General features: G+C 46.1%; 1 protein-coding gene across 2 annotated transcripts in view; it reads right to left on the bottom strand.

Annotated features, from left to right (window-relative positions):
* Ablim3 (actin binding LIM protein family member 3) overlaps positions 1 to 27,015 on the bottom strand; it is a 110,677-nt gene that overhangs the window by 11,042 nt on the left and 72,620 nt on the right. Inside the window, exons 8-15 of one of the 2 annotated variants that reach the window (XM_026384332.2) lie at positions 16,021 to 16,079; positions 13,721 to 13,792; positions 9,476 to 9,631; positions 7,893 to 7,922; positions 7,340 to 7,469; positions 5,068 to 5,115; positions 2,397 to 2,531; positions 1,292 to 1,356 (exon numbers count right to left, since the gene is read on the bottom strand). In XM_026384332.2, coding sequence (XP_026240117.1) covers positions 1,292 to 1,356; positions 2,397 to 2,531; positions 5,068 to 5,115; positions 7,340 to 7,469; positions 7,893 to 7,922; positions 9,476 to 9,631; positions 13,721 to 13,792; positions 16,021 to 16,079 — 695 coding nt within the window. The remainder of the gene's footprint in view (positions 1 to 1,291; positions 1,357 to 2,396; positions 2,532 to 5,067; positions 5,116 to 7,339; positions 7,470 to 7,892; positions 7,923 to 9,475; positions 9,632 to 13,720; positions 13,793 to 16,020; positions 16,080 to 27,015) is intronic. The other variant, XM_077801062.1, reaches the window with a different exon arrangement.

The raw sequence follows: 27,015 nt of genomic DNA, 5'->3' as shown, positions 1-27,015 counted from the left end.
TCCCAGCATTCCTCCCTCCTTATAGTACCCACATTTCCTTTGGACTTCATCTCTCTTCTACAAATAGTCCTGAGGCCTGGGTGAGGCTCTGGAGGTTGCATAAAAAAGCAGGTTTGGCCATGACAGGATCACATTGCCCTTGTCCCAGCAGTCGGTTCAAAGATGGGGAGATTGCCATCTTTTTTTTTTTTTTAATTGAGGTAGAAATCATATAACTTAAAATTAACCATTCTGAAGTAAAATCATCCCTCAGTATCCACAGGGGATTGATTCCAGGTCTATTCCTACTTCATACCAAAATCCTCAGATGTTCAAGTCTCATGTAAAATGGTGTGATATTTTCATATAACCTGTGCATATCTTCCTGTAGACTTCAATCTCTAGGTTACCTTTCTAGAGGTTCACCCACATTGTTGCATGTGTCGATACTTCATTCTTTCTAACAGCTGAGTAATATTCCATGTGTATGGATCTGCCACTGTTAGGGTCTGTAAACAAGTCTGGATGGCGCCTGGCATTTTGCCAGAGGGAGTGGTTTGTGAAGTAACTCCATCGAGCCATTAAGTGTGGAGATTCCTTATTGGTTGACTGATGTATCGAGTTTATGTTAATTAAGATAAGCTGTGTGGAATGTATATATACCCCTCCTGTCCTACAATAAAGGGCTCCCACTCCTGCTGTATCAATCTACGCAAGTTGTTCATCACCCCCGGGTTATTTTGCTGCACCACACTGCGGCATGCCACATTTTGTTTATCCATTTGTGAGTTAGACCTTGAGGTTGTTTCCATCTTTCAGCTATTTTGAATAGAACTGGCATGAACACATACGTACATACATTTGTTTTAGTCCTTATTTTCAATTCTTATGGGTATTTACCAGAAGTATAATTGCTGGACCCTGTGATAATTTTATGTTTAGCTTTTTGGGGAACCATCAAACTTTTCCACAGTGGCTGGACCATCTTATGTTCCCACCAGCCAGCTGGGAGAGCCGTTGGTACCCATTTGCCACTATAGGAAAAGGACCAGTTTGAACATGAAACAAATATAGAGGGAGCCCCCCAGGCAAAGAGAGAGACAGCTTCCCTGTGTCATTTTTTTTTGAACAGCTGGATCTGGTCATATCTGAAGCTAATCCTACCATTTGATTTGTCAGCTATGCAAAATTAGGCATTTCTTTTTTCTATTGTAAGTGAGTTTGAATATTATTTCCATTCTTGCAAATGAAAAAAAAAATCCTCAGTAATATACCTTCTAAGCTTCTTATTTCAGTGTTGCAGCCTGCTCACCTTGTGCATGCTGCGGTCAAAATCATCTTCCTCTCCTCCAGATGAGAACCTCCTGGCTCGGGGCACTGTCAAGATACAGACGGGATCAGCTCCATCCTGTGCTCCCCACTCAGCCTGCCCTGGCTTAAGCCATTGGGCCCTTCCTCCCTCCCTCTTTCCCTCCCTTCCTGGGATGAAATAGGCTCATCTAAGATACCTCCTGGGTGTGGTCTCTCTTGTCATTGCATCCTCTGAACACCTAATCTCTCATAGGTGCTTGTTCCTGTCCACCTTGGATTATACTATTTCTGTGCCTTGCCTCCTTTTCTATATGGACAATTCTCTGAGGGTAATGAAAGACTCACTTCTGAGCATCCATGAAGCTTGCACAGAATGGGCATTTAATTAGTAAAGCCAGGTATTGAATCTAAGCGACATGGATCAGTACTTGAAGACAATTTCTCCCCATACTTGAAAGGAATAACTTGGGCTCTCTGATTGGGTGAGGAAGTGACTCAAGGACCAGGGTGCCCATGAGAGCCTTTTATCTTTCTATATCTTTTCTTTTTCCATTCCCCACCATTTTTCACCCTACAGCCAAAGTGATCTCTCAAAACATGACTGTGATCATGTCATTGTTTTGAATAGCTTTAACTAGCTTCTAACTAGGATGATAACCCACATCCTTTTCTCAACTCACAAGACCTGTGGAACATCTTCCCTCATTCCCCACTTGTTCTGGTCCCTTTCCAAGATTAAGGTTAAGTGGGTAGCCTTTCCTTTCCTCCAGTAGAACTGGTCCTCCCCTCTCAGGTGTGGGCAGATGTCAGACAATCTACACTCCCTGCTGACCTGCCCCCTGGTCACCCTTCCTGTGGAAACCTCTGCATCTGGCTGCACAGCTCGCCCCTACCATCAGCTCTCCTACCTCATGTTTGGGATTTATGTCTCCTCCACAAGGGCAGGAACCTGGTCTGTTTTGCTCCCCAGTGTATCCCTAGGGCCTGTGGCTGGACCTTCATTCTTATTCGGGATGGTGGTGTGAAGAAGTGGGTGATTGTTCTGACCTCCTAAGTCCCTAGCACAGGCAATGGGCTCTGGCTTCAGGGTCCCATGGGGGTGCTACCTTTGGGGGACCCATGGTAGGTCCAGTACTCAGACTCTGCAGCATAGTAGGGGTCTGGCGAGTAGGCTGGGCTGTACTTGGAAGCCTGGCTGATGTCTTCACTTGTTTTGCTCTTGGTTGCTGTAGACAAATCACCTGCAAACGACCCAAGAGGAGCTGAAGTCAGTGTCCTGGCTGGGAATCTGTACCTTTTCCCTATCTCTGCCAGGCATTAGCACATGTGATTGAGGCTACTTTGAAGTCAGAGATAGTAGGGTCTGGGACATGGAGCATTGGAGATAGAAAAGCTCTGGTCCAACCTCTCCTTTTATGTTTGGGAATCTAAAGACCTGAGAGGGAAGGGGCTTGCTTAAGACCACATAGAAAGTTTGAACCAGATCTGGGCCAGACCCCAACCTAGGGCTCCTTCCAGCACAATTTGTGAACTCCCAGGTCTGCTCTTTAGTGAAGAGTAAAACTCAACAGGCTCCAGAGGAGTCCAGCCATTTCCTTTCTGGCCCCTCAGGAGTCTGCTTTGTTTTGATGTGAACTATATCTAGACAGGAATCACAGGCAGGCCTGTGGTATTTGTAGTGTGGGCAGCCTTCTACTGTCATCCTGTTCTTTTTTTTTTTTTTTTTTTTTTGGTACCAAGGATTGAACTCAGGGGCTCTCAACCCTAAGCCACATCCCCAACCCTATTTTCTGTTTTATTTAGAGACAGGGTCTCACTGAGTTGCTTAGTGCCTCACCATTGCTGAAACTGGCTTTGAACTTGCGATCCTCCTGTCTCAGCCTCTTGAGTCCCTGGGATTACAGGCATGCACCACGGCACCCTGCCTATCATCCTGTTTAAGGAGGCTACAGGGCCCAAAGGATGGAGCACAAGACAGCGGCTCAGCAAAGCTGGGTTCTGGTCCTAACTCTTGCCACTTAGTTCAGGTACAAAATGGCATTGGGAAAATCCTACTCATCTCTGCCTCAGTTTCCTCATCTTTAATTGTTGAAATTGGTGCATTGACCCAGAAGCTCCAAGTGAACCTCCAATAGGAGTGACCCAAAAAACCCACTGTGGCATGAATGCTTACATGGCAGTGACTTTATGGTGGCCCAAAGACTGATGATTTGTTGACAAGGCAGAGAGAAAGAGGGATTGGGGAAACTAGTGTGGTTCCACAAGCATTTCTCAGGGAGACTGATAGGGAAGCATTTGGGACAAGCTCTGTGTTCTGTGGAGCCAGAGCAGCAGAGGTCCTGGGACAGGCTGACTTCCAGCAAGCTCATCTTGTGCACCTTTCTCCAGGAGTGCATGCTAAGAAGCTGTGGAATTATCCTTTGATTTGAGTCCTGGGAAGTCCCTCCTGGCAAACACATTTTGTTATTTCACCACCCTGTCCCTATGCAGCCACCTCTACCCTGGAGTCCTCCTAGGTCTGTGCCTCTGTTACCGCTCAGAGCCAACCTGGAAAATCCTACCAAGTCTGAGAAGCTTGGGACCTGTAGGCTTTTTTGCATATAAAGTCAAGTCACCTTTGTTGGGGCTGGTGCCTTCCTGTGGTCGCTTGGGGGCACACAGCATGTCCTTCACAGTCGCATGTACACATGTACATGCTTCCAGAATCGCTATGGGGGTGCTATGGCCCCCACTGAAAGTGAGGATGTTTGTCGAAATTGCAAGGTCTTTAGCACCCAGAGCCACTATTTATATTTGTTCTGACCCCTTCACCAGCTGGTTAGTTCAGACTCTGGTACAGGACTGCTCCACATACCTTCAAGCTTGTCCAAGTCTGTGCTCCCTCTGTTACAGGCTAGACCCACAGCAGGAAAGGGTACCTAGGGTGGCAGCTGCTCTTCCGTGTTGGCAAAGGGAGGGATATGCTTATTCAGCTGAGGTCAATAAAGGCTTTTGCAAAATGAACAGGAGGTTTCTATGGTGAATGACTTGGTGGTTCTCATACCAAGCATAGGCAGGAATCATGGATGAACCCAATTTAATGCATTTCTTGGGCATCCTTAGTATTTCTAATTAGGGAATCTGTCATAGAAAGGGGCTAGGGAATCTGCCCTTGTTTAATAAACCTCAAAGGAGCAAATGGTCCATAGGCCATTCTTTAATAAACACTGAAGGAATAAATGAATGAAAGAAGGAAAGGATTCCCTGCTCTTTTCTCATTATGTGCCCTCCTAGGGTCTTCATCCAATCTCAGGATGACTGAGACATCTTAGAACAGTTGTTCCCAAGCTGGACTAAGCATCAGAATCACCAAATAAATTGCTACAAATACAAAATTTCAATTCAGTAAGTCTAGGGAGGTGTTGAAGAATCTGTATGAATCTCATGTGACTCTAGTAAACATTTTTACTATCGATGCCTTGGAGTATAACTCTTCCAGGGGCACATGCATTTTATAAGAATTACCCTGATCATGGGACTTAAAACACCAGACAGCAGGTAAAGGGGGTTGGAGAGGTGGTGGGAAAGGATTTAGGGGACATGAGGCCTTCCTTTCTCTTTTGAATGACACAAAACTCCTTTACAATGTCACCCTGAGTGATTTGGGGTTAGCAAAAGAAGGACCAAGCTGTGTCCTTGCATCCTGTTGCTCCTGGTGGCCCGTGCAGAGCAACTGCACAGAGGGTTAACTTCCTCCCTCTCCTTGTCTGGCCAAGCCCTGTCTGCCTCTGACCATACCATGCCGTTTGTAGATCGGGGGTTTCCGGTAGATGTTACTTTCTCCAGCTGCCAGACAGACCAGGAAGGGATGGGGGAGGAGAGAGAAAGAGACAGGGGAGGAGACAGCACTTGGTCAGTTGATCTCAGAAGACAGAGACTGTCAGCAACCTTTTCCAAGGGGCCACCATCTTTCCCCAGTAGACTTCCTCTTCCACAGTTGAACTTTCAACCTCACCCCAACAGGTACCAAGTAAGGTGGGGGGAGAGAGATGGATGGATACAAATGGTGCCAAAGAAGGGACGTGGGTGGGGCTGAATGGTGGGCATGCAGGGCGGAGTGCGTGCTCAGCAGATCCTCATGCAGGGAGCGTCCACTGCTCCTCCCAGTGGTCACCCCTCATTCCATGTGAAAGTCTCTAGGATGCGTCAGCCAAATTTCAGCATTATCTTTCTGCCCTTCCTTAAAACCAGACAGGATGGGACCGCTCTGGGGCAGTTGAGAAAGGTGTAGGTAGATAAACCGGCAAGATGAATTCTTGTGGGGAAAGTGAGTGGTAAGTGAGAAACTGAGCTGAGTTGGGATCTAGACCTGGCTCTGCTGTCCCTCGGGAGATCTTGTCCTCCAAGACCACACCCAGTGGCCTTCCTCTCACCTTATGGCCACCTTCAGGCAGAATGGCTTTATATATGCCGTTCTGGCTGCCTGGGATGCTTGCCTGGGAATCTTCATAGGGCTTCTCCTTCTCATCTTTTAGCTTTAATGTCACCTCTTCCAAGAAGCCCTTTCTGATCACCCCATCTCGCCTAGCCTCCTCTACTCCAGCCTCATGATGCCCTGGTTTCTTTTTTTTTTCTTTCTTTTTAAAAAAATGTTCATAGCATCTATCATCACCTGAAATCATCCTTTTACTTATTTATTTATTCTTTTATGGTCTCTGTCCCCACATTAGAATATGCATTCCGTGAAGGGAGGGTCAAGGCTGGGGGCCGGAAGCACAATTGCAACCTCAGGGTCCAAACAGTGCCTTGCTACACAGGCAGAACAGCAGAGGTACAGGGAAGCTAAGTCACTGGCCCTGGGTCACCAGCTTACAAGCAGCAGGATTGGGATTCAGTCCCAAGAGCTTGGATGGAAGCAGCCTTTACCGCTATGTTACTGCTGCGCCCCCTCAGGCTCCCGAAAACACAGGCATTTCACACTAGCTCCCTGAGACTTTTCTTCCCTGGGATGCTCACTTGTGGTCCTGATCAAGGTTGGTTTTGTCAAGTAGGAGGCAAACTCATGGGCATACTGGGACTGGAGGGTGGGTTAGCATGGGTGACTGGTTAGGGAGGGTCCCCCAGGAACTGGCTTCTCCTCCATGCCTGAATAGCATTGAGTGGACAGCTCAGGTGCCCCATGACCCCACAGAGCATGCACCCATGCTGGGAATGCCAGGCTGGCAGTGCCTACCTGGGATGTGAAAGTGCTTGGGAGCCTGGTAAGAGGTCGGAGTGGAGGACCTCACATCTAACTGGCTATGGTATGGAGAGCTCCGGCCACTCTCGGGCCCTGGAGCACGCAGGCAGTGGTCCCCAGAGAGAACAGAGGCACAGAGAAAACAGGCATTAGCGCAGTGGCAGTTTAGGAAGCGGTGAGGTGATGGCAGCAGGAATGGGGTGGCCTGGGCGACCCGGCGTGCTCAGCTCCGGAGTGGAAGAAGCATGAGCTCTCATGCACCGCATCTGCAGGAACGAGCTCGACCTGTTTCCTTGCTTGACCCCAAAGTCAGGTTTTGTGGGTTGTAAGAATCAACTCTACTGAGCTTCAGTAAGGTGTCTTCTTTGCTTAGCACCCCCAACCCGTCCTCCCTGGGCCCCTCCCTTAACTGTCCCTTTCTTCTATCCAGCTGTACCCCTAGCCCTGTGTTGACAGTGGACACCCTGACTGGCTGGGGGCTGGGTGGGACTGGGCCCTTGATGAGCCCTATTTCTAGTCTGGATCTGCCCCATGGAGTAATGGGGCAGGCCAAATGGTGAGGTTGAAGGAGGCCTGTTCCATCCAGCAAGGGCCCTGGGCTTCCTGTCACTCCCTAGTCCTGGCAGCTCCTCACCCACCTCCTGCTGCTTCTCAGTGTCACATACCCCATCTTTCTCCTTGCCAGGAGCAGCTCAGGAACTCAGGCCTCGCTGGCCATCTGAGTGTCCAGAGGCTTCCAGGGGGTGTGCTATCAGGGAAATCTTGGGGAAGCCTGAGCTGTCTCTGAAGCCTTGCTCTTCCTCTCTCTTTGGGGACGCCCCACCATCTTACCTGAGCGGTAGTAGTGGTGAGGCGAGCGGGAGAAGGTGGGAGACATGCCCTGCCGGCTGTAAGTCGGGGAGTCGATGTATCCCGGGCTGGAGGCCCGTCTCTGCCGGAGGTCCAGGTTCTCATAGATGTCCTGGGGAAGGAGATGGTTTGTGAGCAAGGCTTGTGGTCCAAGAGTCCAGCAGGCAGGTGAGACATGCCACAGACTCTGGGATTCTTGTGGTTCAGTCACAAATAGGGAGACACCCCCATCGGAGCCACACACTCGGCCTGTGGAGGGCAGCGGAGAGTCATGCATCACTCCAAAGTCTGGACAGAAACATGGGTCAGTCCCAGGGATCACAGAGACTCGAGGGAGGTCATCTCTGGGGGCATATAAGTTCTCTCCCAACCTTTCCCATCATTATGCCCTGCCCTGGCTGGGGGAGCACCTTGGGTGAGGCATCAGGCCCCTTGGGGACCTGTCGAGAGGTGAAGTCAGGGCCCATTTTGGACAGCTTAAAGGACGCAAATACATAAAAGGTTTTCCTGACCTTTTGCATGTCAGTTTAATTACCTGGGAGTAGGGAGATAATGTTCCCAACGACTTAGAAGCGGAGAGGTTGAAGGCAGCCGTGGACGAAGGAAGGGAGAGAAAGGAGGGCAAGAGGAAGGGACAGAGTATCGTTAAATGGTTCGGCAAAGAGAGGGCCTGCCGCTGCCCCTTGGCACCACTCTCTAGGTGGTGCCTCTAAGAGGTAAGGAAACCTTGTGATCATGACCACTTCTTTTAAACTTGGGAAAACAAAGGCCTAGGGAGGAATGAGGGGGCTCAGGGCCACTCCGGACCCCTTGGGAAGGAAGAGGCTGGTTCTGACTTGGACCTAGCTCCCTCTGCTGCAGACGCAGAGCTTATCTTCATGACCCTTTCTTGTCTCCCTCCTGGCTTATGGCCCCTTTGTGTTTGTGAAGACCACGTCCAGGGAAGGGGATCCAAAAGTAAGATTGAGCAAGAGCCAGGCTGCGGTCATCAGTGAGAGAGCTGGGCGGATGGGTGGATTGATCAGGGAAGTGCCCTCAGCTCTAGCAGGTCAGGGTCATGCTGGATGCCTGCCCAATGTTAACCAGCTTCTTAATTTCCAAGAAAACTCAGAAATGCAGTTTCTTATGTGAAATCTCCCAACATTTACATGTTGACAACTAATTTACATTTTTGAAAGATACTCTATGAGTGACTCAAAACATCTGGGGGCTGGCTGTAGCCCATGGGCTCTGGTTGGCCTTGTCTAACTTCAGGAGAATCAACTTATACAAACACTGGATTCCTTTTTCCTGGTCCATTTCAGGGTCCAGAACACAGAGAACCTCAGCATTAGGATCTTTAACCAAATGAAACCCAATCTCTTTTTGAGAGGTGGATTGCCTGAGGACATTAGCTAGTTGGTGGTGGAGCTGGGTCAGGAATTTGGGAACCTGTCCATCAGGCCAGCGCTCCTTCTGCCCATTGTAGTTCAGGAGGCCTGGGATGGGGTCAGAAATCTCCTGGGATATAGATGGTCAGCGCCTTCTATGTGATGATCACCCTGCCTTCCCCAGAGAACTTTTTCTCATCTAGCAACCATGTAATGATTTCTAAAGCCATCCGATGCTGAGTCTTATTAAGTGTTCTCTTGCTTTGAGCACAGGGGCTATATGTCAAGTGCAAAAACAAGAGAACATACCTAACCGAAGAATATGAACTTCAGTGACCATTAAGCCTGGCCTCCCCTGGCCACTGGCAGGGGAGGAGAGTCATGGGCTGAGCAAAAGCAAAAATTTCTCCAGTATAAGAAAACAAAAGCTCAAGTGATAAGTGGTCACAAGCTCTCAGCTTCCATGTTGGGTTTTACAGGGAGGGGTGAGGACTGGGAAGAATGGGGAGTCCATGTCCTGTCCATAGGGGGCGCTGCTACCCATCTCCAGATGGTGAAAATCCTAAATTTAATGTCTGATTTCCCAAGAATAATCAGAAAGCCATATTTGTGGGTGAAATCTCTTGATTTTTAAATGTGAGCTATAAATTCCAGTTTTGAAGAGTCTACACTGGAGATCAACTTGTCTGTGATGAAATGGGATTGCGGTTCCTCCAACAGCCCCAGAGAGAAGGGCTGCATGCAATACCTCTCCATAGCCACATCTCTCCAGCATCTCGTCAGACGTGTATCTGGAATGAGGCTCGTAGGAAATGAGGTCGGGGCGTTGTACCTCGTAGATGGACTTAACCTTGGGGAGAGCTGCCAGGTCTTTGTAATTAAGGATCTCATTATCCACTTTAGCCTGGGGAAGAGGGAAATGAACAGGAAAGGAGTAGAAAGATAAGAGGGAAAAGTGAAAGAAAAGAGGAACAAAAACGAGGTAAAGGAAGGACAGGTTCCACTAGTTTTCACTAAAAGCCAAATATTAGGATCTAATCAAAGAGCTGTAAAATGCTGGAATAAGAAAGGTCTTAGAAGCCATCCATTCCAACAGGGCTAACATTTATTGAGCACATATTGTTTGAGAGGCCCTGTGCTTTACAAGGATTATTTCCTCTAAATGTTATAAACCTCTGTGGAGCAAGTGTCAAAGTTGTTCCTATTTTCTGGGCTAGAAAAATTCCACAAATTACACCAATTAGCTAGTAGCTTTGAATTTAGTCTGATACACAACCTGGGTGACTTGCCTTCTAACCCCACGCTGTGTGGACATCCCCATTCCCAGTCTCCACAGGAAGGAAGATGGTAAACACTAAAATAATCATGACATTAAAACACTGGCTAGCAATTGGCAAGCACTTATTATGAGCCAGGCTCTAAGTTTCTTATGCAGATTAACTCAGTTAATTCATACAACTCACAACGGTAGACTTATGTTATCCTCATTTTGAATAAGGAAACAGAGGTGCAGAGAAATCAATGAACTTGCCAACTCCACACAGCCAATAAGTGGCAAAATCCAGCATTTGAACCCAGGTCATCTCACCTGAGAGCCTGCCATTCCATGTGACCTCCCAGGACAGGGAGTTCACTATAGAGGGCTGCACCCAGAAAGCAGCTCCTTACAGTGAACTTGTACTTAACTTTTCCAGAGTTCAGAACTCTATAGGGCCACATGGATTGGAAGACACTGTCTGCTTGCATGTGACAACCCATTTCTCATGGCTCCTGAAACCATGTCCTGAACCAGTCTATGTAGCTGTTTCCTCTTATGACCTGGTTTCTGCTCTGGTCAACTAGGATCTGTCTTTCTGGTAACTACTATGGTTTGGAATGTGCTGGGGTGAGGTAAATTAAGAGGGGGCTACTAGATAGAGAATCTAATATCCATGTAATGTTCTGCCTAATACTTGGAGGTGCCAGACGAGCCAGACAGAGTCTCAGGACTATGACTACTCTAGAGAGTAGCAGCTTTCTAATTATCTTACAACTTTGCTATTTTAAAAGCTTCTCAAGGCTCTTTCTCTGTTTATTTTATCCTTGGCCCATCCTACCACTATCTGGGCACTATGTTCCTCACATTGTCCCTAAACTCTGTAGCCACTCTTCTTGCCTGTGTGTCCTGAGCTCATCTGCACCACAGCCTCTCCTGCTCAGGAGGTTTGGCAATGGGAGGAACCGGCAGCCTGGATCGTGAGTGGATGGAGAGTCTGGCCTACGAATTCCCCTTGCAACTTTTCTGCCTGGATGTGGGTTGAGCATGACTTCTGTCTGGTGGCTCTTCTTCACAGCTCTACCTCCTGCCAACTCTGCTAATGCTGTTCCTTTCCCTCGTGTCCTTGTTCCTGGGGTGGCAACAATATCCCACTGTTGCTGTCCTGGGATGCTTCCCTATTTCTTGTGGGTCCTTTTATCCAATTCCATGAAACTCTGCTCAGCTGAATTCTTCTGAGTTGTGCCATCTGAATTTTGCTAGAGATGGTGAAGACACCCACATGTCCATCAATTTTTGGGGGGTGTGGGCAAGGGGAAGCTGCTTAGAGGAATCTATTTGCTGAAGATGCCTTTGGTCCTGGGATATTAAGTCCTGACCTTGAGAGCTCTTGTCATTTTACAAACTCATCTTGATGAATAGTTAGTCATTTTGGCACTTTACTCTAAACCTCAAAATTACTAAATTTATATTTCTTCCTATAGCTGCTTTATTTACAGTGCTATAAATGAACCTTAGGTCTGGAGGCACAGTGATTGATTAGAGGCATCCTAACATAATTAGCCAGGAAGGAAGAGAATATGTGGGGCTGGCTGAAATCAAGCTACCCCAGGATGGTTCTAGAAGCCAGTGGGGAGTGGAACAAAGTTTGAAAGAACTTGCCCATTCCAGGTTCACTGGTAATTCTATTTTAATATCAAAATATCAATTATCTCTGAAAGTTAAACCAACAGACCATCTTTCTGTGTGTTACTGCACATCCCTAATGTGAGCCAATAGATGCTTTGCCATGTTTAGAAAGGTCTGAGTTCAACATGGCTGATATGAAATGCACATGACAGAGCGTCTGGATGTGAGGCACCACGCGAGGCGAAAGGAGCACACAGAAGGTACGACTCGGATGTGAGGGGCAACTGATCTCAGCAATAAGCCTCCAGCTGGAAGGCAGGAGAGCAGGGTCCTAGTTGTCATTGATCATAAGGAAGCTGCTTATTATGGGGGCGATTCTAGCAGGCTTTCTCCAGAAAACCAAGGTGAACATCAGGGATCAACTTATTTCACCAGGGTTAATGAGACTCCTGGGTAACAGTTGGTGAGTAATGGCGTTCTAGTGCTGCAGATTCCTGAACCCTCACTTCCTGGAAACATGCTCACACTTGTTAATGACCCCATAGGGAAGGACCCAAAACTGAGGCCACTGATTCTGCTATTGTCTGGTCCTGTTCATAGCACAGAAAATAGTCTGGGGATTATCTTGTTTCTTGTGCTGGACAAGAATCTTTAATGAGTATAGTCTGTGATCAAAGTAGCTTGTCTTGGATTGGGGGTGCAGCTCAGTGACAGAGCACTTTCCTAGCATGTGTGAGGCTCTAGGTTTGATCCCCAACACCACAAAAAAAGAGAGTGGCTTGTCTTCTGTGTCAGCCACATGGTGGTATTGACTCATATTGACACTGAAGTCAATGACTCCTGTCTCTTTCTTCTTCTTCTTTTTTTTTTCATTTGACCACAGGAAGAAAGGAAAGGAAATAGTTTCATCAATGGGCATTATTCTGGGATGGGAGAGGAAATTGGATATGGATTTAGAGTAATGACCTCATCATGGTGTCAGGACTCATCCCAAACTAGTGGATTGGGGGGCTGCATCTAGAGCTTCTCCCTGGGAGTGGATCCCCTGCCCTTGACTACCCCCACTCCCCACATTCCTTCTGGCTCCTTTGACTTGTGGAAGACTGGTACAATGCAAGAGTTAACCAGAATGTTGTCTGCTGCTCATTTCAGTTCTCCTGGGCTCTGCCACGCTCACCTCCTTGGTCTGACTTCTGGTTTGAACTTAAAACATTTGAGCTTAAACAGTTTTCCTTCAGGAAGCCTTTTCCCAGCTGGTCCTGGACCTTCAGGTTCCTCTACTCATCTGGAGCATCAAGGGAACCTTGTGCTTTCTCTTCCTGTCACTTATCATAACTGCAACTGATGAGTCCTGGCATTCTGTGTCTAATGTTATGAGGATAGGCATCAGGTGTGTGTTGTTCACCAGTTTCTCCAGCATGGAGCTCAGTGCTTATTAACAGAGTAGATGCTCAGCACATGTTTGTTGAATAAATGAATAAATTACATATACTAGGGACCTCTGAGGTCATCTAACTCTGTTCCTTCTGCCACATCCCTGGCAGATGAGTTTGCCTGTGCTTGAATGACTCTGGAGATGGCAGCTCAGATACCTGCAGGTGATCCTCTTCATCCCTGGACTTCTCACACGATTAGAAAGCTGTTCTGCATTTCCAAATCTTGGATAGCAGTTTCCACATCATATGACTTCCTTCCCATTCCTTCCTCATTAGCACATGCTCCTCCCTTCACATCCACATTCCACTTGAGCCCCACTCTGAATGCGTCTCTGGTCCCATACTGACTTGCCCTTGTCTTGCTTAAGGAAAGGGTTAGGAGGGACAGTGCACTGGCTTCAGAACTCTACAAAGGCTCACTATCACTGCACTTGGTTTCTTGTGCTCCGTGGTGCTCTGTGCTATCTCTGTGACTCTTGGTTTACCAGACTGTGTGCTTGAGGGCATGGTCCATGTCCTCTCTGGACTCACTGCATCCTCAGGGTCTGGCATGGAACAGGCACACACCAAATATCAGTTGGCTGAAAACCTGAGGGTTCCTTCATCCTTAGAAACTTTAGCTGCCAGGCCAGGGGTAGGAAAGGCCCCTAAGGGGCTGAAAAGTAATACATACGCAGATGACTCGGTTGGGTGACCCAATACTGGATCCAGGGGGTGAGATGGAGGTTTCAGATGTCCGTCTATGCTGTGGGAGAGAGGAAAGCAGAACAGGTGAGAAGCTGCACCCTGGGTTTGATGGCAAGGGGAGACTGGGCACATTAGCAGCAATAAGTATTTTTTGGATACTTTTGTACTTTTTAAATTTTCTGCCTTTTAAATCAATGTCTGAGTATGACTGAGATCTAACATGCATAGGATTTCAGGCTGTTGGATAGAATAAAAATTTATTTTCTATATATTTGTAGCTAGCATATTTTTTATTTTATTTTTTTGATAGACCTTTATTTTATTTGCTTATTTGTATGTGGTGCTGGGAAATGAACCTGGTGCCTCACACATACAAGACAAGTGCCCTACTGCTGAGCTACAACTCCAGCCCTGTAGCTAGCATTTTAAACAGCACATTACTCATAAGACTTTTCATTTTGGGTTATCCCAGTCAAAAAATGTCTTTACTTTAAGTAAAATTGCGTAGTATTCATTCCTCAGTAGTTTGTTTATTCATATCATGTAATTGCACAATATGCGGATTCTTTGTCATGTACCCTCTGCAAATTGATATCAACTTAAGTGAAAAAGTTAAAAAAAATCTGTCTCTGAACAATGCAATGGTGGATTAATAGCTCCCTCAGCAGAACAGCATGATGTCAATCTTAGTGCTTCCACAAGAGTGGCAGCGTGCTGTGGTGGCAAAGTCAATGGCTTGAGAATCAAGGACCACTGGTGAAGCATGTGTTTTAGAGATCTTGGATTCCTGATGTGTAAAATGAAGGGGCTGAGCTTCAAGATTGCTCAGTTCCCTCCCAGACCTCTCATCCTGCAATTTAAAGCATTCTGAGTGGGGCTACGGAGCAGTGTTTTCCAAAATATGGATTGTGAACAAGGGGTGGTTCTGGAAGATGAGTGTAGGTGGAACGTTTGATAACACTGAGTCACAGAGTGAGTGTAATGTAATGTTTTATTTCAATCCTCCTGATTTGATCAAAGAGGAATCTCAATTTGGTGCTAATACATATTAACAACTGTCTCAACGATGGCTAATTTCCCTTTATTTTCTTCCTGACCAAAGAGAGTACAGGAAACATTAACTAGAAGTTTTAAGATTTAATCTCAAGAATTATTTTATTTTATGACTGCTTTTTATTTATAGCAAGTATATTAATTTCCACTTGGCAATATAAAGTTTATTTTAAAATAATTTTAGTTAAGTAAAAAGTAATGAGTTGATTTCAAGAAAAATATTAAGCTTATAAGGGTACAAAGAGGTAGTGCATATATACAGCAGAAAGCTGCAGGTTTTTTTTTTTTTTTTTTTTTTGGTACCAGGGACACTTAACCATTGAACAACATCCCCAGTCCTTTTTATGTTTTGCTTTGAGACAGGGTCTCACTAAGTTGCTTAGGGCCTTGCTAAATTCTGAGGCTGGCTTTGAACTCATGATCTTCCTACCTCAACCTCCTGAGCCACTGGGATTACAGGCATATGCCACGGTGCCCAGCAAGCCTCAGGGTTTTAAAGAATGACTCAAGGGGTAGGGTTGTGGCTCAGCAGTACAGCGCTCTCCTAGCATGTGTGAGGCAGTGGGTTTGATTTACATAAAGGTATTTTTTTTTTAAAGACTTAGGGGCTGTAGCTCAGTGGCAGAGTGCTTGCCTAGCACATGCAAGGCACTGAGTTCAATCCTTAGCACCGCATAAAAATAAACAAATAAAATAAAGGCATTCTGTCCATCTACAACTACAAAAAAAGAAATCACTCAAATTTGGGAAATGCCCTCAAAGAGGGAGAGATTAAGGAAAAAAAGAACAATTATATCTTCTAACACCTTAAATAAAAGAGATCTTGGAAGAAACAGGAAAAAAAAATTCATGTATGGCTCAAAAGAAATCACACATCAATAAAGCCAGTTCTTCCACAAAATATATAGTAAGTGGATGAAATGGCAAAGGAGACACGTGTAATTAGCTGGGCAGAATTGCACAGGTGTGTTTTTAGTTAAGGAGACTCTAGCAGGTAATATGATAGTCAGGTGTCATGGTATAAAGGCACACTGGAGGGCAAGTGTGCTCCCTATCCCCTACACACACCCCAGGTATCCCCTCCACAGCTTCAAGAACCCAGGAGCCTGGGAGTCCATCTCTCGCTGCAGCCTGGGTAGCTCCACCCTCTCCCTATATTATCAGGAACCAGATTCACAGGTTAAAGGTCTCTGTATAGGACTGCTGTTCTCGCATCATGACTAATGTGCTTACCTTTAACTTCTTCTCTGCCCGGGCTGCCTGCTTGCAGATGGGGTGCCAAACCTCAGAACCTAAGGGGCCAAGAAAATAGCAAAGGCTCAGACTTTCCAAACCCACCATTTTCTGAATCAGTCCCCACCCCCACTTGACTTACTCTTCCAGCAGCACATGCGCCCTGCACATCACTGGGAGGACCCCCTCTGCTCTCTTAGCTCCCTCCTGGCACCTCGCCATTGTACGACAACTTGACTGCCCACATGTGTTTTCTGTGTATCCAAATTCTAACCATTCCTCAAGGTTCAGGTCTTGCATGACATCCTCTTGCAAACTTTCTTACCTGCTAGCTGGGGGTGACTTCTCTCTCCTTGTTGTTCCATAGTTCTTTGAATCTCTCTTCACACCAAGAGCCTTAAGTCACAGTAGCTTGAAATTTCCCAACCCAACTAATTAAGATCTCCTTCTGGGGAAGACCTGAGCTTTATTCATTGCTACATCTCCCACAGCACTCAGCACAGGACTTGGTTCTTAGCGGAGGTCCATACACGTTGGTGGGGTGAATAGATGAGTGGATGATTGGCAATGAGTGACACAGAGCAGGTGGTCAATAAATATTTGTCAAATGAATGAATGGCAGTGGGGGATGAAAGAAAATGACAGACTGCGGTGAACTCCAGCCTTCCTTCTCTTCAAAGACTTAGGACAGACTTAAAACTTATCAGAGCTATCACATTTAAGGGGAGGAGGTGTCATGGTTTTTTCTGCTTAAGAGCATTGTCTTGACCAGCTAATTCCTCAGAGGCAGCAGACTCTTCAAATCCAGTATATTTGTGTTGTGTAAAACCACATTTTATCGTGGGTGGGGGTCCAGTTGGCCACCCCCAAACTCGAGAAGCCAATTTGGAAAGGCATGAACAACAGGTGGCTGGTCACATGTTGAGATGAAGCCCCAAATATTACACATGCCCCAGAGAAGGGACAGGTGTCCTGGATTAGAAGGAAAAATAGGAACATATTATCCCTCTGGAGCCATTCCTCTTGTAACCAGCCCTAAAAGGAAAGGAACCAGCAAATGGCTGGATTCCTGAGCACCCAGATGGCATGTGTTTGTCTGACTTTGTTTCTAGGATATTCTTTCCATTATGGTTTGTTGCCTGGAGCCCCTGGGACCAGAATACTGGCTAGGGAGAGGAGGGTGCTGTAAGATCATAAAATTAGATCCCCCCCTAAAAAAGAGAGAGGATGGGCTGGAAGCATGGAGCCCTGGGTTCCTATCTCTGCTCATCCACTAACACATCCTTTCTCTGGGTCCTAGTTTCTTCATCTGAATAACAATGAGGTGGGACTTAGAAGAACTTGGAGCTTATTTTCATCTTCTAGGACCAGTTTTGTCTTTTGCGCAGAAGGAATTTTCCGTTCTTGTGTGCTGCTACTCTTTGGGGCTCTTAATTGCTCAGTAGGAGTTCAATCCTTCTACAGTGAATGCAGTGCTCTCAGAGCCCAGTAGAGGGACTCTGGTTCAGGGGCTGGAGCCAGCAATCACAGGGTGTGTCCACTAACAAGCTGTTGGCTGGGATCTTGGGAGTTACTGGAGAGAGCATTTCTGGTTCCTCTTTGAGTTGCTCCTGGGTCTATCAGGAGTTGTTTACAACTGTGGCTCTGGCAGGAAACACATGTTATAGGTCACTGTAGGAAATGGACTAGGTGGACACAAAGGTCTGAAGGGATCAATGGAGTAGGTGAAAGACGCATGGGAAGGGTGAAGGGGGCAGAAGTCCTCATGCAGGAAATGATGTGTCCAGTGGGTGGGGGAGCTCAGGCTAGGTGGTCTCTATTGCTTGTTGACTCCATGACATTGACATGTTTGATCCGAAATAAAACAGCCACAAGTGGCCATTACCACTCTGCATATGGGAAAGTGTGTTTATATAATAAATGATGTGGGAGAAGGCTAGAAAGAGAGGAAATATAATTAGAAGTGAAAAGATAAGTTTAGGAGTTGGCTGTGTTTCATGTAAATAAAAGAGGGTCAATAAATAATTTGTTAGTAGCTAGCTATAAACTGAGATATCTGAAGGAAAAAAATATTTTTTCCCCATGAAGATGACTATGAAATTATCATCTGCTGAGTCTATGCCCTTGGCCAATAGCTCAACCTCTTTGCAGTAACAGAAAGATAACAACATCCAGAGGGAAGAAGGTGGTTGTTAACTTCTTTCTGTGCCTAGTCTGTGCATGTTTAAAAAAGAAACATATGGATGACTGACGTGTCCTACCTTTGTATTTTTAAAAAGATACAAGGTGAGGAGTCACCCAAAGGAGGATGGGTGGACAGAGTAGGGAGGACACCCAAAATTAGGTCCTAAAGCAGGGTCTTCACCCTGAGAAGACTGAACAGAATGGCAAAGTGTGTCTTTGAATATTTTAATGGCTCTCTGTGGGAAGAGGCTTTCATTTGCTTTGCAAATCTTATAAAGTAGAACAAGAACTAAGGAGCAGAAGTTCCAGGGAAGGGAAATTAACATCTGAGAATTGAACGGTCTCTTTTATCTGACAGTGAGCTTCCTGGGCCTAGAAGTGTTTAAGTACTCGGCAGTGATATTGTGGAGGAGACTCATGGCTTAGCAGTTACGCTGAGAGCTTCTGATCAACCATCCCAATCCTCGAAAATTCTGTTTCCACCTTAACAGTCTTCTCTGTATAAAGAAAATAATTATTTGCTTCTATCCAATAATCACAATGAGAACGCAAATTCTACGAGAGGTATTTACTTCCATTTTAACTGCAAAGATGGAAGATTCTCAATAAATACCTATTGAATGAATGAATAAACAAAAGAAATAGAAGATTCTATCCTAGGCCATGTGGATTCTTAAAGCTGAGCCCAAAGATTTGAACAAGTAGAACAATTTAGACTCTGATTTGACAGGTATGATTCCAGGTTGAGTTTTAAGGTATGCATTATGAACTACCTGTCTTATAATGTGGAAAAAAATGCAGATTCCCAGGCCCTACGAGCCACTGACACCAACTTCCTAGAGGAGGAGCCTGGGAATCAGTACTTCAACAGTTCCCCAAATGATCTGATGACTCTAAATACAAAAACCAGAGGGCTCAATACCAGACCACATTCCAGATTGGTTTCTTTGGGATAAAGAAACAAATTATACAAGATAGAACTCCAACATCCTGTAAGAATGCAACATTGTTTGCTTGTTGGACTCCGGGTTCCACAGTCTGTGCTGTTTTTTCCTCTGAGACTGTCATTCATAACTCCAGGCTCTGCAGGTGAAACCAACTGGAAGGTCACAGAAGTGATGTGCTGGCTATTTCTCTGTCAGCTGACTCAGAGACAGAGATCTCCGTCTCCCGAAGGGCCCCTCACCTGGCTGTTGGGCCACTCTTCACTCAAGAAGTGCCAAAGGGGTGCATCTGACTGGTCACAGGGGTGCATCTGCCTGTGACATCAGGGCTTGATGCAATGGTGGGGAACCTACTACATCTCTGCTGAACCTTGAAATTTAGTTTGTCAAAGCCTCTGTTTCAAATGCCAGAGCTGGACCTGGTGCCATCATCTTTTAGGATCCTCAGGGGGTTACAAGTACAATGGTGACTGAGAGTGGCCAGCCTGAAGGGTCTGTTTGGTCAGCACAGTGATGATTTTAAACATCTTTGAATCTGAATGTTTTTAGACACTGCAGGTTGCCGTGATCTTTCCCGTGGACCCGCCCTGTGTCCCCACCCTTTTCACTCATCTATGTGGACACTTGAGTTTTGGGCCTCTGATTATAGCCAGGGAATTCTCCCGCAGCGGGTTTCTTCTTCAGATTTCTCTTGACAACAGCAGGAGGAGATCTCTTAGGTTTCCACCTTTGTGACAGCAGCACTACCATTGGGACAAAGATTGGAGTTTGTCCTTTAAAATCCCCAATCGGACAAATAGATGTGGTATACATCCATTACCATAGAATATTATCCAGTCATAAAGGATATGACATATTGATGCATGCTATGACATAAATGAACCTAGAAAACTTTATGCTCAGGGAAGAAGTTAAATACAGTTAGATCACATACAGTATGATTCTCTCTATGTAAAATACCTTAAATAGGTACATCTAGAGACCCAAAGCAGATTGATGGCTGCCAGAAGCTAGGGGGAGCCAGGAATGGAGAGCAACTGCTTAATGGGTCCCAGGTTTATTTTGTGATGATGAAAATGTTTTGGAACTAGATAGAGGGATGGTCACACAGATGCAGTAATAACTACTGAATTATACACTTTAAATGGTTAATTTTATGTTATGTGAATATTATCTCAGTGAAAAAGAAAATCCCTATCCATGTCCCCCAGCAGATGAGGGGCTGCTGCAGACCCCAGGGGACCCTGTTTTTCCTCCGTCACTCAGGGTGCAGACTCAGCAGGAGGGAGACAAGCAGGCTCTTCTGTTCAATGTGCCATGAGACAATGTCATCATTACCATCATCTTGGCATTAGCAATCTTCTCCATGCCTCAGGCACTGTGTTCATTATTTAATGTAATGTTCTTATGAGGTTTGCGTCTTGGTTACATCACTCACTGCATTAGTAGCTGCATGTCTAAAGCAACTCAATTACCACTCTGTGCCTTGGTTTCCCTGTCTATACAGTGGGTGTGATGACACTATCTGCCTCATAGGTTTGTTTTAAGGATCAACCAGATAATTTGTGTATAACGCTTAGAACAATATCTGCCTGTAGTTGGTACTTGTGTTAGAATCTGTGGCAGGGGCTACTTGGGGCAGGGGACACGAGTCACTGAGAGGCTGGGGTGGGGAGCATTTGTTCCCATCAGGGACTGGGTGAGGTAGGGGATGCAGTGAGTGATAGGCTGGCTGTGCAGGTGAAGTTGCTGGGCAGAAGCCTGGCTTGGTTGCCAGCATGCCCTCCTGGAGGTTGGGCTTGTGCCCAGGGAGAGGGCACCTCGGGAGAAGTGGGCAAGACCCATTTGCCTGGAGTTGCCATGATGAAGGGGGCTTGAAGCTTAATAAGGAGGCAGGGAGAAAAGTGCGTAGTACTATGAAGCTTGTTCCTGTGGAGGGTATCAGGCAGGAGGGAGCGAGGAGAGCAGCAGTGACGAGGAGCCTAGTAATTCAGGGGAAGTAATGACTGCTGATAGGAACCACTGGGACAGTGATTAAAATGTACCAGGTGCTCAGTTTATGCCAAGCACTAAGTATTCTTATTATTCTTATTGGTATTATTTTAACTAACATTTACAGAGTGCCTGTTCCTGGCCTCATACTACATACCAATTTTATAGCAGTAGTAATTAAGTAAGAAATTATAATGCTAACCTTTGCTGAGAACATATGCTGAGTCTTACTTGAACATCCTTAATAATGACAGGAGCCAGCACTGATGAATGTCCTGTGTTCTGGGGCCTGGCCATCTCTGGGTGTTTATCAGGAGCTTAGTTAGGCTGGCAGAGCTGGCAGTGCCAGGCTCTGTACTAAGCCCATACCCTGCAGTAGCTCAGCTGATTCTCATGACAGACTTGAGTGGCAGGGCCTAGTCTCATCCTTCTTTTATAGATGGGGCAACTGGGATTTAGGGAGCTGGAATGGGTTGCCTGCTTGTCTACCTGGCCTGGACAAGGGTGTGTGGCCCAAATCAGGTCGTAGTCATCTCTGGGACTTCTCTCTGAGCCCAGTGACTAGTGCTACCTATTTGAGTGGCTGGGGGTTGGGGTCTGACCCTGGCCTCCTTCCACCACATGGTGCCCCCCAGTCTGAGGCAGGAGGTCATGGGCCAAACAAAAAAAGAAGCAGGGAGAAGAATTGCCTGATGACACTCCTGGGCCCCTCAACCCAGCTCCCCTAGATGCTCCTCAGTTCTGGGTGCCATCAATTAATTCCCATTGACCTAACCTGGTTTGAGTTGGGATTCTGCCACTTACAAAGTCCAGACTAATAAAACATCTCATCGGGCTAAAACCTGAGTATCTGACAAGTTCTTGACTTGCCCCACGGGCAATAGTGTTTCTCAGAAAATAGAGGAAGCAACCAGGGAAATTGCTGCTCTAGACCTAATTCTGACCAACATGGACAAATTGGCTGGTAAAGTAGATGTGACATGTAACTGGCGAGAAAAGTGCTACATCACCTTGAGTTTGTGGTGACCTGAGAGAAGCAAGCTGGAAACAGACTTCAAGAATACAAACCTAAGACTACTACACTGTGATATTTTCTATATGATTCAAGATGTTTAGTAACCCTTAAAAAATCTAAAAAAATTGGCATCTTATCAAAAATTAAAATATACTCTATTTAAAATGAAATATGCTTAGTAAGTCAGACTTTAGGAAATATCAATTTAGTACAGGAACAGAATATGTTTGAAGAATCTAAAATTATATAGCAGGATTGGGGAAACATAAGGTTTAAAGTTTTTAAGCATAACTCCTACATCCTAAGCTGTCAGTAGAGAGATCCAATTTAAAGTAATAATGCTGAAGTATGAAATGATAGCAACCAATACTACAATAGTGCCTTTGAATGTAGTTTGATGACAGGCAAAGAGCACTGAGGGCTGGCATGCCACAACCTGTGACAGCAGGAGGCACTTCCCTGGGACATCTATGGCTCAGTGCTCCTATTCTGAGTTGCCTGTCAGAGGAAAAGGAGGCCCTTTGCTAAATAAATATCAATGGCATCTCCAACTGTGCTAGGACACCCCTCCTGATACCAGGACCTTGTATTATCTGAAGTAAAAAAAAAAATGTAGTCTGAAATAGACTCAGCTATATAAAGGAAGGCTTTGGTGTAATTGTCGAAGTGAGCTTCAAGGCTCCATTCTGGATTTGCATTAATACAGAGCTAAGGCTTCACTTTATTTTGGGCCACAAACCCCTCTGAAAATCACAAAAGTTACAGATTTTCTTCCTAGAAACTTCCCACTGGTCTCACACCTACATGCAGAATTTGGCACACAATTTCAGGAGACTCAGAATTCAGAAAGCCTACTATGGACCACAGCTTAAGAATTCAGTACTAGATAAGAAAACTGCTTTAAAGAAACCCCAGTAAGACAGGCGAGCTAACCTTTGTCAGCAATGAAACCTCTGTAAGTTTTTGTTTTTCTTCTCCACAATAAGGGTATTAATATATTAATGATTTTTTTAAGCTCACAAACTTGTTGTGATGATAAAAGAGGGTTATTATATTTAAAAATCCTAGTATAGGACTTGGCACATAGTCAATGCTTAATCAATATCAGCTGATGACATTTTATTATTACTATTATTTTATCATGCTTATTATTGGTAGGACCTACAATGTGTTACAATACTTTCATTAGTAGAGCAGAATTTGTCCCAGGATTTCATAAATGATTTCCTGCCTTGTGGTTTTTGTTGAAAATACAAATGATAACAGAGAACTGTTATAAAATGTGAAGTGGAACTTGGTTTCTCTAGTGTTACTGTTGCAGGTCCTTGGGATAGGGTGGGAGATGGAGCTGATATTTCCTATACACAGAAGAGGAGAAAGAGAATCCTTCCCTTTTTCCCCCGGGGCACAGGCACATTTAGAACAAGAGCAGAATGTATCTCAGGAACCATATTTGGAGTTAAAAAAAAAAATCCCCCACTGGTCCAGCAACTGCAATCTTTGTGATTTCAGTGTGAGTTTTTGCCCTGAACCTGCAACATTTTAGCTATTATTTTGCCGCACAAAAATCAGTGACCTAATTTCTTGATGAAGCCCAAATGAAGGGTTTGGATAACAAACAGATTAGAAATCTGGCATCTTTACAAAAACAGTTAAAAGACTAACGCGCAACTGAACTTAAAAAACAAATAAAAGAAAACTTGCTTCTGTCTTTTGGGGCCCCAGAAGTTCTCCTCCAGATAGACGTCAGACTTCTCCCAATTAGAGCCCATCAGAAAGCCATCACACAGCAATTAAAACGCAAACAAACTGACCAAAGAATCTCCTGAGGACGATTTGCCAGGACCAGACTGTCCAGCTACGGAACTGACTGACGTAGGCATCTGAACACACTCTCTCTGGAATTGTCTCAGCCTCTTTCTCTCTCTTCCTCCTCCCTGTTCTGCATGGCTTTATGGGGTCCTCAGCACCTTCCCATCAATCCTTTCTGCTAATGTTCACGAGAGCCTGTGGTGTGTGCCTGCTCTCCATGCACCAGGTGTGTGGACCTGCCTCAGTTTCTCCACTATGTACCTGTTTCCTCCCCTGGGGTTCTTTGCCAGCTGTTCTCACTCCCTCCCCAACCTCCCCCATTCTCCACACTCTTACTTCCTACTCATTTTCAAGATTTTGGTGTGAAATGGTCCTTCTTTAGGGGAGCCTTTTCCTGGCCTCCCAGGAAAAGACTAGATGGATGGCACATTTCCATTGTCCCTGAACGTTCATTTCACTTTCATTTGATCATGCCAGTCTCTCCTTCCAGACCATAAGCTCCACCAGGGCAACAGGCATGCCCACTGTGCTCAGCTCTAAGCACCAGACCCACAGTTGAGACCGTGCCACACTGTGTGGCCTCTGGTGGAATGGATCAACCAGAGACTATGATATTACCTAGATTGGTCAGGTGAAGGAAGAGACCCAGAAAAGGAAGTCACTTTTCAAGGTCACAGTCTATTAATGAAGATTACAAGTGTGCACCACCGTGCCTGGGATTACAAGTGTGCACCACCGTGCCTGGCCCCCTTTCTTGCCATTTCTGAAGGAGGTCATTGTGAGCCCTGGTGCCCCTACCTGGTGAGGGTGTCCAAGGCCAGCTTCTGGTGGTAGCAGAAACACCTGGTGGCTGCCACCCCCACAAGACACCCACAGCCGGAGTCAGCGTGACTCTACCACTGCATGACCCCAACCCCCTCCTTCCAGATCACTCAGCACCCCCTGAGGCAGGTCCTTGAACGCCCTGCAATTACTCCCACTCTCCAGAAGCCAGGAGGGTAGGGATGGGGATATTTAATGAGAGGGTGACAGGCCCTTCTCCCCTACCAAGAATAGCTCCTGCTCCTGGAGGCATTTCTTCCTTAGGTTTGCTGGTGTTTTCTTGCTCACGATCATAGAGCTGTTCATTAACTCTCTCAGCATCTGTGTGAAGTTGGATCAGCAAAGACTAATCCATTAGCTGGGAGTACCATGAGGGCAGGGGCTGTCTGACTTGCTCCCTGATGCATCTCTAGCTGTTAGAACAGCACTAGCACACAGTAGGTTCAACAGATATTTGTTAAATGAATAGGGAGCTTCCCATGTGTCAAGAACTTACTATACCTGTACTTACAGGGACTATTACTGGTTTATTTTACAGATCATGTAAACAAGGTTCAGAGAGTGAAGAGACTTATTAAAGGCATAAATTTAGCAAGCAGTATAACCAGATACCCATGGTGCCCACAAAGACATCATGCTGTTTGCAGGGACTTGTAATAACAGAGTCTAGCACCAGGAATCAGTTGGGGACCCAGGCACGGAGGGAGTGGTGCTCATGGGAACAAGGAGGGATTTGAGTAGCAGCAGGGCCTGGGTCCCAGGAGGAGAGGTGGCGAGAACCTTGGAAGGGGACTCCCAAGGCCATGTCCTGCTTTGCTCCTGCACACTGTAGTTCTCACCCATCTCTTCCTCTCTCTGGGCCTATTTCCCTATCCATACAAAGAAGGCAGTCAATTTACAATTTACAGTGGCCCCTGGGATCCTTCCACATCCCCCACCAAAGCTGTATGAGAGTATATGAAAGTAATTACAGAGTCAGAAAATCTTAAAAATGGTGCCCTCATCCAATTCAGCACAGGAATCCCTGCTGTGGCACTCCTAGGAGATGGCACAGGTTCTGTGGAAGAGCTCCAGGCCAGGGGTTCTCAATTGAGGATGATTGTGCCTCCCTGAGGGCATCCGGCCATATTGAAGACATTTTGGGTTGTCACAACGGGAAGGGGCACATTAGTGGAATCTAGTAGGTAGAAATCAAGGATGCTACTATATACTTTATAGAGCACAGGACAGTCTCCACACCAAAGAATTACCCAGCCCCAAATGTCAACAGTGTTGAGGCTGAGAAACTCTGCTGTAGGCACCAGGGCCTCGTTACAGCTTGAGGGAACTCATGGCTGAGGGTAGCAATGACCAGGATGAGTTTAATAGAAAGACATGTCCCTCTGGTCTTAAGGCTTCTGGGGAAATCTGAAGGAGGGACTCTCTCTCCCCTCCAAGGTGGCTATTCAAACACCTAGGCAGGGTTGATCACAGTGATTCAGCCAGCAGCCAGCAGCTGTGCAGTGAGGAAAGGTGGGCCAATGTCAGGGATGAGAGGCTAAAGCCAGGAGCCAGGGATCTCAGGGAGAAGACCAACAGCTCTTACACAAGAGAGGGGACCAGCTGCAAACAAAGGACTTCGGGGACTCAGGGAGGAGGGCATGGGTTAAGTTGTGGGTGGGGCTGAAGGGATCTGGGGTGTTTATGAAGCATGTAGAGATTAAACTGGGCCTAGAGTGGTAGGATTTCCAAAGGAGGGTAACGGAAAACAAGAAGAAGGGCTGCCAGTTCATTTCTGAGCACCATCGTGCTCCAAAGCCCAGCCTGGATGACCCTGTCCACCTCCTAGCCACACCTCTTCTCTCTGTCTGCACCTGGCCACACAGCTCCTCTTGTCTCATCCACTTAGCATCTCTTCACCCACCTTAGAGTCCTGCAGACTCTGTCCCATTAGGCTGGCATATTCCATTCCTCCTCTTTTTGTCCAGTTGCTATAGTCTGAACGTTTGTGTTCCCCCAAATCCATCTGTTGAAATTCTACCTGCTCAGGTGATGGTCTTAGGAGGTGGGACCTCTGGGAGGTGGTGAGGTCATGAGAGCAGCACCTTCATGAATAAGATTAGGGCCCTTATAAAATTGGTTCCATGGGGCTGCCTTCCTCTTCACCATGTGAGGACACTGCAGGAAGGCACATGAGAAAGCAGGCCCTCGTCAGATACCTAGTCTGCTGGCACCTGGACCTGGGTG

This window comes from Urocitellus parryii, chromosome 1 (assembly GCF_045843805.1).
Source record: "Urocitellus parryii isolate mUroPar1 chromosome 1, mUroPar1.hap1, whole genome shotgun sequence".
Lineage (NCBI taxonomy): Eukaryota > Metazoa > Chordata > Mammalia > Rodentia > Sciuridae > Urocitellus > Urocitellus parryii.
The sequence above is the reverse complement of the archived record's forward strand: the minus strand, read 5'-3'. Positions and strand labels throughout refer to the sequence as shown.